General features: G+C 31.2%; 1 protein-coding gene across 5 annotated transcripts in view; it reads right to left on the reverse strand.

Annotated features, from left to right (window-relative positions):
- Positions 1-765: 765 nt before the first annotated feature.
- LOC117168461 (dnaJ homolog subfamily B member 12-like) overlaps positions 766-10,978 on the reverse strand; it is a 31,777-nt gene continuing 21,564 nt past the window's right edge. For 2 of the 5 annotated variants that reach the window (XM_033354140.1, XM_033354167.1), the window contains exons 2-6: positions 5,537-5,720; positions 4,795-4,921; positions 1,218-1,363; positions 1,051-1,137; positions 766-973 (exon numbers count right to left, since the gene is read on the reverse strand). In XM_033354140.1, coding sequence (XP_033210031.1) covers positions 858-973; positions 1,051-1,137; positions 1,218-1,363; positions 4,795-4,921; positions 5,537-5,669 — 609 coding nt within the window. In that variant the 5' untranslated portion in view covers positions 5,670-5,720 and the 3' untranslated portion in view covers positions 766-857. Of the gene's footprint in view, positions 974-1,050; positions 1,138-1,217; positions 1,364-4,794; positions 4,922-5,536; positions 5,721-5,822; positions 5,843-7,766; positions 7,892-10,978 lie in introns of those variants that run through there. The other 3 variants (XM_033354131.1, XM_033354148.1, XM_033354157.1) reach the window with 3 other exon arrangements.

A 10,978-nucleotide genomic window follows, 5' to 3' on the forward strand; every position in this document is an offset into this window, starting at 1 on the left:
ACAAGAAGATAAAGTCAAGATCAAAAATTTCAAACTAATCCTGGTATCCTAAAATGACCAATGCTTTGTTTTAAAAAGCTTTTTATCTCATTATTTTTTGAAAAACAGTAAATAAAAGTATCGAAATTTGCGAAATTAAAAGGGATTAAAATTTTTCTATTTTTTAGTTGCTTTGTGGCATTCAAAAAAATATTGTCGGCACTAAGTACAGAAAGGGGTTCAATTTAAGAGATAACTTCAACTTCTGTGAAATTCAAAACAGGAGGACAAAAACGGGATCCAGAAGTATTCAATATTTCTCACTTTCCCACTGGATGAATGCAATTTTCAATACTTTTTAATGCCATCCTTCTACTTAATGTCTATATATAGACGTTAGTTAAGATTGAAAAATACGTACAAAAAGATAAACGTTGTTAGATGAGATAGGAAAGAGGATATTGAAAAAGATAGACTTGAATTTAGATTGATAAAAAGATAAACAAACATTGACGTGGATAGACAAACGATAGCTTGAGATAGAGAATAGGGTATTGAAAGAGATTCACCTGAATTTGTATTGACAAAGAGACAGAAAAGGATTGACTTTTGCTTCTAGTAGTGAAGGTTCGCCAGGGACATCAAGTGAATTTTTTGGTGTTTCAAAGTGCTTTGTGCGTTGCGAACTCACTTTTAAAATTTATTTATTGGGATAAACGACAAGGAAACGATTGAAATTTCATAATCCAAATCGTAGTCTAAAAAATTCAATAAATGAGCACATTCTTTTCATTGGTTCAGAGATTTATTGGAAGTTCTGAATAAATATGTTACACCGATTTTCACGAATTATTTTATCATCGAAGTCAGATAATAAACTACTTTTTCTTAGAGGCTCGTGAAGATTTTGTTGCGTGCCAAGCTAGGGCACCAATCCCAGCCATTCCAATAAAACCAAGCACCAATAGGGCTAAGTTTTGTCCAAATATTTCCCCTGAAATGTAATACAATTAGAGCAGTTGAATTAACTCATGTAATAATAATTACATAATTTAAAAAAAATCGAATGACCTGTTTCAAGTTTCATTGCTATTCCTTGTGAGTCATACTCCTCGCGTTTTTCAGGATCAATTAAAACCCCAAAAGCAAGTCCAACGGCTTTATGAAAAAGAGAATTACAAAAATGGAAAATATGTTCTCAAGAAAAATCAATAAATCGGATTGAATAAACAATTAACCTTGAAATGCCTCAGTGGCGCCAGGTGCCTTGTTTTTATCAGGATGTACTTCCAGACACCTGTTTTTAAAGGCCTGTTTTAATTCCGTACTTGTTGCTTTTTTACTGACTGCTAAGATCTCATAGTAATCATTTGCACTTTTGATTCTAAAAAAAGTAAATGTTCTTAAGCAGCTGAATCTAATTTGTTAATATTTTCGGGCCAGCATTCGATTTATTTCCGGTAAGTATCTGACGTTGTCCTATAACTTTGGACATAATTGTGCCAGGTCAAAATCCGTAATTTACCAATCGGGCGGAGGGAGGGCTCTCTAAGGGCCCATACTAAAAGGTCATCCATAATCTACGCTACCTTCTGCAGGTTTTCACATTTCTAATGAGTTATTCTGTAGTGAATAAAATTTTCCAATACAAAGAAATCTTTAAAATAAATAGTTAAATTTTCAAAAAAATAGTTAAATATAATTAAATTACCAAACAAGAACAAAACAGTTAAATTTTCATCTCAAAATGATGAATCAGCAAAATAGTTCAATTTTTACCCTACAAGGATGAATTTTCACCAATATGTAATTTTTAATAACGAGAGATGAATTTCCAAACAATTATATGAATGTTTAACTCAAAATTTATTTCACACAAAAAGATTAATTTTCAACAACAACAAAAACCAAATTTTAAACTCGTTAAATTTAACTAAAAAACGCGAATTGTTAAAAAATATTAGTTAAATCTCTAATTAAGATGATTATTAAAAAAAAAGATTAATTTTCTTCTCAAAAAGACGAATTTTCAACAAAATACATGCGGTTTTCAACAAAACAGTTGAATTTTCCACCCGGTAATATTAATTTTCAACCAAAAAAATGAATGTCTTATCATATAGTTAATTTTTCAAATAAATAAATGATTCTTAACGAAATATCTAAATTTGCTATCATAAATGGTTGAATTCTCAGAAAAATATAATTCTTCAACAAAAAATGAAATAGTTACATTTTCAGTTAAAAAATTAATTTTCAACAAAAACAACAAAATAATTTTCTACCAATTTATTTTTACCAAACAAAATTTGTAACAAAATAGTTGAATCCACAGCCAAAAGGAAGAATTTCTAAAAGATTATGAATTTTATACTAAAAAGACAAATTTTCAACAAATTACATGAACTACAAAACTAATTTATTTTTCGGCCAGCAGAAAATAGTTGAATTTTCTACCAAAATAATTAAATTTTCAACCAAATAGTTGAATTTTCAAAAAAAAAAGAAGTTTTCAACCAAGAATGGAATAGTTACGTTTTCAGTTTAAAAACTAATTGTTAAGAAGGAAAAAAGGAATTCTCTACGAGTTAAATTAAACCAAAAAAAGACGAATTTCTAACAAAATAGTCGAATCCTCGGCCAACAAGATGAATTTTCAAATCAGAAGATTAATTTTCTACACAAATTTCTATAAATAGTTAATTTTTAAACATACATATAGTTTAATTTTCTATCAAAATAGTTAAATTTTCATAAAAATATAATGCTGTATATACGTAGATTTGAATTTTCAACCGGAGAACAAGAATTTTAAACAAAAATGGTTAATTTTCAACTATATACTTTAATTTTATACCAGATTATTGAATGTTCAAGCCAAAAAGAAACGAATTTTCAACAAGTTAGTTTAATTTTCAAACCGAAGAAATAAATTCTCAAAAGAACCTGGATTATTAAAACCTTGAAGTTTGCCTCAGATATAGATTTGAGACTAATGTCATTGATTTTGAAAGAAACTAAAAGTCATATCAATAAACTAAAAATACCCCTAGATTCGTCTCCAAAATATCTCGATATGGTTTTTTTGTTTAAACAATTTTCAAATTATTCAATTACTTTTTATAGGTCTGCAATTGTTATAAACAAAATAACTGTCGAATTGAAAAATTAACAATACCAATGCATTCCTCTTGAAAATTTCTCGATGTAGCATTTTTTAAACCATTATTGAACAAATACGACATTTGTTGTTTAGCGTGCATTTTCTGTGTACCAGTAGATATGGATGTAGAAGAGTTTTGAATAAGAAAGTTAAATCCTCAAAAAGATTGATAAAATTTAAATCAAACAGTTTAAAAAGATCAATTTTTAAATAAAAATGTAAATTTTCATGCAATAATGGAAGTCACATTTTCAGTTAAAAAAAAACTTGATTTATAACAGAGTAGTTTAACTTTCAATAAGACATTTGAATTTTCAAATAAAACAGATGAATTCTCAACAAAAATTATAATTGATAATATATTAAGCAAAGAAAGATTTTTATTTATATCAAAAAAAGTTAAATTCAACAAAAAATACGAATACATACATTTTCAACTACAAAAGATATATTGTAATCAAACAGCTCAGTTTTTAACAAAAAAAGATACATTTTCAACAATAATTGTAAAAGTTACATTTTCACTTCAAAAAAAGATTAATTTTCCACCTAAAAGGAAACAAATTATTTTAATTTACCACCAAAGAGATGAATCTTCAACCAAAAAGATAAATTTTTATCATAGTAGTACAACTTTCAACAAAGTTCTTGAATTTTTATTAAAAAATATCAATTTTTAACAAAGCAGTTGCATTTTTAACAAAGTGATTAAATTTTCAATCAAATAGTAGAATTATTAACCAAAACAAAAATTTAAACAAAAAATAGAAAAAAGGGGAAAATTTCTTGAAAATAGGAAAAAAATAAAATATTTTTTAAAAAAGGGGAAAGAGGGGAATATGGTAAGAAGTGTGAAGTCTGAAATATAAAAGTAATGTTCAAACTTATCAAGTTATTATAGAACTGTAGCGTTGTCTGACCCCCCCTCCCCCCTAAATTTAGTAATGTAGTTCATGAATAATCATTAAGTGACAAGCACCTGCGATTATTCACTCCACACGCGTACGCAGTTGCGTAAAAGTCTACCCACGTACGCCTTAAATTTCAGGATGAAGGAACGCTTCTTAAAAAGTCTGTGCACTAAATTTGGCCAAAAAATGGCTATTTATGTTTGTAAACCATCGTCATGATTCAGAGATTTTGATGAGCCTACGAGTAATACTCAATTTATAAAGGGTTTTAGGCGATTTTAAAGTGGTCGTACTTCGCCTTCACAGGCTCATCATCATTCACTATTCGAATCCTAATGATGGTTTTCGAAAATAAATTTCAAAGTTTTTGTTGAAATTCAATCCAAACTCTTATTCGGTGCATTCCGTCATCCTTAAATGCGACGCGTACATAGTTAGACGTTTACGCAACTACGTACACCAGTCTACTACAGACTTTCAGATCCTTGTCGCTTAGTAGAGGGTCTTACAGAGATCCTACCTAAATGGTAAATACCAGTTTTTGACAACAGTAAAACTAGGGACAAAGTTAGACTAAAAGGTCGGATACTTTCTGGATAGACCTAAATTTAAAAAAATCATTGGGGCAACTAATATTTCTTACGTAATACTACAATTTCAGCAAGTATCATTTAAATCGAACGACCACTTATAGGTCCTGACACACCTGACTCGTACTCAATTTTTAATTAATTGAATCACCTTTCAACAAATTGCACTTGTTCCTCAGTAAATTTAGGAGAATCCTCACTTTCTGCCTTTCTCCGTCTTAATGTGGGCTCTGCAGTTTCATTTCTTCCTGAACGCTGTTTCAGTAGGGAGAGTGCTTCTGTAGAAAGATTTGTTATTTAATGAAATAATAGTTATTTGTGTATTAAGTGCTAAACACGGCTTATTCCGGAAGTGTGAAGTTCGCAATGCAAGCGAGAATCGAGTGAAGGCGCCGCTCCGGAACCAGGCGGCAGAGTGTGTTGTGAACTTCACAAATGAACGAAATCAGCGTTTCGCACCTGCCACACACAATATTTTTTATCACATCCTCACGGCGAGAAAGTTCGATGGAAAACACTGAATAACTGGAAAAGAAAAAAGACTCATCACTGGATCAAGACTGCTTGACGTGAATGGAAATGAACTGTCATTGCTCGGCACTGCTTGTTCCTGCCACCAGATAGCGCGCGTAGGCTGAATTAATGCAGCTAACCTAAATTCACTTGAGCCAATATCAAAGCAGTAAATTTAAGGTTAGGAAATCTTCAGCCACCACGATTCTTTAGTTTTTTTTTACGCTTTCCCTACTCTGTTTCGCGAATCTCCTTTTTCACGGTTGGTTTACCGCTCTGAAATTAAAGACTTTTTGTGTCTGTATAAAACCACGAAACATTGACTTTCGCGGAGGAGTAATAAAAAACAATGTTATTAATATAAAAATATTGTTGTAAACCTTGAATTTTAGGAGATGGGTGGATGTTCAAAGCTTGTTGGATATAGTCTTCAGCTGCGTCGAATTTTTCATCTAGGATACAAGACTCTGCCAGCTTTACCAAACGTTCAGCTTCTTCCTTTGGGGCTGCCATTCCGAATTTAGAAGAAAAAATTGTTGAGTCCTCGGCAAGAACAATCCTCACCTGAAATTTTTTAAGGTGTCCTAGTAATCGTCAGTTTTATGGTTTAACGAGAAAAATAAATGTTTCTTTAAAAAAAAAAGACAATAATAATAAGGTTCAGACTAGGGAAGAGGCCTATTTTCTTGAGCTTTTAGAGCCTAAAAAATCACTTGTTAAAGACAATAGTTGTTTTTACGTAATAGGAGATAATTTCTATTCCGTCTAGCGAAGTATTCCATAAAATTCGAGTAATCGTGACACGTTATCGCACGTTAAGAAATTTGGGTCGAAGTTGTTAACAGTTTATGTTTAGACCTTCGATTTTATTGTTTTTTGTAGTATTTAATTTCAAATGTGTCAAATAATAAAACTTATAAAATAACAAACTTCAATTTAAAAATTTTCTATTCAGATGCTCAATAATTTACATTTATAACATGGAAGTTAGATATTAACACTTTTCAATTTAACAATTTTAAATTTAATGCAGATAAACAGCAAAATTAAGATTTTTTAACTTTAATAAATTATAGATTTCAAAGATTTAAATTCAGTTCCAAAAATATAAATCCATGTTATCATGTTCATTCGACAATTAATCAATGTACTTTAAAATACTTAAAGTTATATTATTTTCAGAAATTTCAAGCAAGAAACATTTAAAATTGAAAAATAATTTTTTTAAACTGAAAACTGCTTAAATCAGAACTTACATTATTTTCATTTTTAATCATTTAAACATCCTTGAAAAGCTTCAGAATTTTATTTCAAAATCTTGAGAAATTTAGAAGATGTTTTACATTTTTTGAGAACTTTTAAATATATTTTCAAATAAATCGAATTTTTCTTACAATTTTTAGCAAATCCTGCTTATTATTTGCAGAAAAAACTTAAGTTATCTTAAGTTTGGAAAATATTCAAAATCGATTTAAAATTTAAAATGATACCAAATTATTTAAACGAAGTGTGTGTGTGTGTGTGTGTGTGTGAAGAAAAAATGCGACAGTTTTACAGGATTTTTTTTAAATAGTAGGAAAAATCGATTTATTTAAAAACATATTTATGCAAATTTTTCCACAATTGTTAAAAAATTTTGCAAATTGATGACAATTTTCTTTAAATTATTCCAGACACTTTTTTGACAATTTTGTTAATATTTTAAAATACTTTTAAAGATTCGCTTAAAATAATTATTTAAAATGAAAAATCATATTCAATTTCCCTAGGAATCTTAAGAAAATGTTTTTATACTTTTAAAGCTTTCCACAATTCTAAAAAAGGTTCTTAATTTTTAGTTTAACTTCTGCAAAAATCCACTTAATGTTTTAAATTAGGTTGTGAATCTTTGTACACATATTTTGGTCTGAATAGCCCAATTTTGCGGAACAAATACTTTGTTTAAATTATTTGAAATATAATTTTATATTTTTCTACAAATAATAAGTGTTCAATTCTTATTCATACATCAAAAGCCAATAATTTTATTTCCAGAGTCCAGATTGAAAATTCTTCGACTTGAGTTCGAGACAAGACAAGGATCGTCCTGAGACAAGTATGCATCGTCTTAGCCAAGATTAGGCTCGACTTGAGACAATTAAACGCCATCTTACCAGTCGTGGTTATAAAAGTAAGACGAAGGTCTATGTCTAGACTCAGTTTTGAGACGCAGCCAGGCATCGATGTCTTGGAGAGGAACTCAAGATATAACCAAGTCGAACTCAAGTCGAAGTATTTTTACTCAGGTTTCTATGTAAATTAATTCAGTTTCTAATTATTTACTTTTAAATAATTGTTTTTCATTTTCTCATTTTAAATGAACAGTAAAATATTGCCATGTTAATACATACAAATTAATTAGGAAAAATAATAGCTACTCAATAGTAGCTATTATTTTTCTTAATTAATTAAAAAAAATTTCATTGGTTAGGCATTGAATGTTTCAGACTGAAACAATATTTTTAACCTAATAAAAGCCTTTAACTATGAATATCTTTTTTTTCTAAACGATTTATTTAACGTCGCATCTAAATCTAGGTAGTTTACGTCTAAGATCAATAAACTTTGTACAATCGATAATTAGGTGATTAACACTGATTTCACATTTACACTGGCCATATTTCGGGGGTTTTGATTTATCGAGCTGACACTTTTGCGTAAATTTGGTATTTCCGATTCGAAGTCTGATGAGGAGTACTTGTTCTCTTCTGGCGAGTGTTCTCCAAGCCAGGTGATCTGGGTTCTTTTTCTAGATAGTTGAAACGTCATTCTGAGTGCTGTTGTTGGTTTCTCTCCAATATTGGTAGGTGATTCTTGGAACGTAGTTTTTGGCATCTGCTAATGATATTTTTAGGTTTTCCTCCTCGAGTGGTAACGAAGTTGCGAATTTGGCCAGTACGTCTGCTTGTTCGTTTTCGGTGATATTTTGATGCGAAGGGATCCATATGGCGGCGATTTGTTTATTTATTTGCAGGCATTGAGTATAGGTTTTTGGAATTTGTTGCATCCTGTGGCGGTAAGAAATTCTGGTTTTGATGTCTTGGAAGCTACTTTATGAAACAGTAGATATTCCAAATTTATAACCAGGTAGAATTTTATCTAATTCATAAGCTTTCATAACAGCCGAAATTTCTGCTGAAAATATACTACTCGAATTTGGGGGAATAAGGTTTTCTGTAGTTTTTTCGATGATTTATATAATCGCTGCCATTCGTTTTCAGCGATATCTTTTTATAAATTTTTCGTTAAACTGAGGTTCAACTTTGCAGGAAGCGGAGACCAAGAAGGGTCTTGGTTAGAAGATTGTGTTAGATTTGGGGTAACTGGGTTGATGTGGCCGAAAAGTATTCTTCTAGTATCTTTCTTATAGGTTTTGGTATACATGGTCGTAAATTGGTTTATTCTTGTGGGTCTTTTGAAAAGAATAGTTCCTGGGGTGAGTTTTTGGGAGTTGCTGCTATTGAGAGTGCGTGTTTTAAGGTGAGTTCGAGTCTTCTGTCCCTTAGTGGGAGTTCTTTCATTTCTAATCGAACTTTTTTGTTTGGTCTATTGTGGAATGCCCCACAGAATATTTCCAGACTTGTGTTGTAGATGAGATCTAGTAGTGCAAGGGTATCTTTTTGAGCTGAATTGTACATTACAGAGCCGTAGTTTAATTGAGGAGTTCTGGACAAGAAGGCGACAGGCGCTCGAGAACAAGTAAAAGTATTGTCAAGGCTGTGACGTCAGGTATCAAAAGTGAAATTCGAAATTTGAAAAAACCAAAAATATAGTTAGATAGCTCTTGAAAAATGAACATGTGTCTCCATTTACAGTTTTTCTCTCGGGCTGCAAATTTTCCAGTAAATAAATAAAAACTGACTTTTTTAAGTTGGAAAAACCATGTTTTTTCACATTCAACTTGCCGTGAGTAATTCGTTTATCAACTAATTAACAAATTTCTTTTCGTGTTTTATTCGTGACACTCTAGCGGAGGCTACAGTGTCCAGAAAGAGTCAAAAATTAATTTTCAATGTTTTTTTTTTAAATGCGAATGAATACCCACGTTTTTAGACTTTCATATTATAAAAGTGAGCGAGGAAGTTTGAGTTATGAAAAACTTCAAGCGAACGAATTTTCCGCCAATGTATTGTTCAACTTTTTCGAAAATCTCAAATTAATTTGATTTTTAATTCCATAATTACAGCGAGTTTATTACGAGCTCGCGACGCGACACCACAGGATTTTTCAGGGGACGCTGTCTGAAGTCTGAAACATCCTCCTTGCCCATCATTTGTTTTGTCCACTCGCTCGCACTAGTCAGCGTTCCGGCGGCGTCCCCTGAAAAATCCTGTGGTGTCACGTCCCGAGCTCGTAATAAACTCGCTGTAATTATGGAGCTAAAAATCAAATGGAATTCAGATTTTCCAAAAAGTTGGCCAATACAATGGCGGAAAATTCGTTCACTTGAAGTTTGTTGTAGCTTAAACTTCCTCGATCACTTTTTTAAAGTTACAGTCTAAAAACGTGGTTTTTTATTCGGATTAAAAAAACATTAGAAATTAACTTTTGACTCGTTTTAGACACTGTAGCCTCCAATAGAGTCCAATATTAGTTACGCCGATTTCAATGTGAAGAAACATGGTTTTTTCTATTAAAAAAAAGTCAGTTTTTATTTATTTACTGGAAAATTTGCAGCCCTAGTGAAAAACTGTAAATGGAGGCTCAGGTTCATTTTTCAAGAACTATCTAACTGTATTTTTGTTTTTTTTTTTTTAATTTCGAATTTCACTGTTTATACCTGACGTCACAGACTGGACGATACTTTTACTCTTTCTCGAGCGCCTGTCGCCTTCTTGTCCAGAACTCATCAATTTTGATCGGATAATTGCTTTGAAAGTTAGTTGAAGAACGCTAAGGTCGGTTGCCCAACTCCTACTGGTTAGGATTTTGAGAATAGCGATCCGTTTTTTTTACTCATCTTTTGGTTGGAGTATATGTGGTCTCTATGTTAACTTTTGGTCAAATATTAGACCTAGAAATTTGATTATCGTTACCCTCGTGATTTAATGTTTGTATAATTGTAAAGTTGAGGTTATTTCTACAATTTTTTACGGAAAAAAACTGATATATTGAGTTTTTGTTTGGGAGAATTTATATCCATTTTGTAGGGACCAATTCCATATTTTGATTAATGCTTTTTTTAGGGTTCTTACAGTAGATTTCGAAGTTCTTTTCTTCACAATATATGGTCAGGTCGTCTGCGAATATTGTTGATCCTACGGGTTTTTCAATTCTGCGTATGAAGTCATTAATTGAGATGAGAAAGAGGGTTGTGCTTGTGACTGAGATTTAGGGTACTCCGCTTTCTAGGGTGAATCTTTTGGACAGTTCGCCATTAACTCTAACATGGATGTACCTCTGGTGGAGATAGATTTTCGTAAAAGCTAACAGTTAACCATTTATTTCTTCTTTTTCCGAGGTTTTAATTATTCGGTGTCTCCATGTAATTTCTTCTGCTTTTCAATATCTAAACTAACCATTATTAGGTGCTGATTGTTAGAGAATGCTTCACGGATTTTAGCTTAGAGGTTAATACGTGGATCTAGGGTGGGACTTTTATGTTTACATCCACTCTGTTTAGGAGCGAAAAATTGCTTTTTTCTAGATACCACCGGAGTCGATTGTTTACTATCTTCTAGAGTACGAGGGTAGTTCAATAAGTCCTTAGAATGAAGTATAAAAACAATTTTTTTGGGTAAATTTTTTTTTATTTTTCAACATAATCTCCTTGGAGCTCTATA

Source organism: Belonocnema kinseyi, chromosome 1 (assembly GCF_010883055.1).
Source record: "Belonocnema kinseyi isolate 2016_QV_RU_SX_M_011 chromosome 1, B_treatae_v1, whole genome shotgun sequence".
NCBI lineage: Eukaryota > Metazoa > Arthropoda > Insecta > Hymenoptera > Cynipidae > Belonocnema > Belonocnema kinseyi.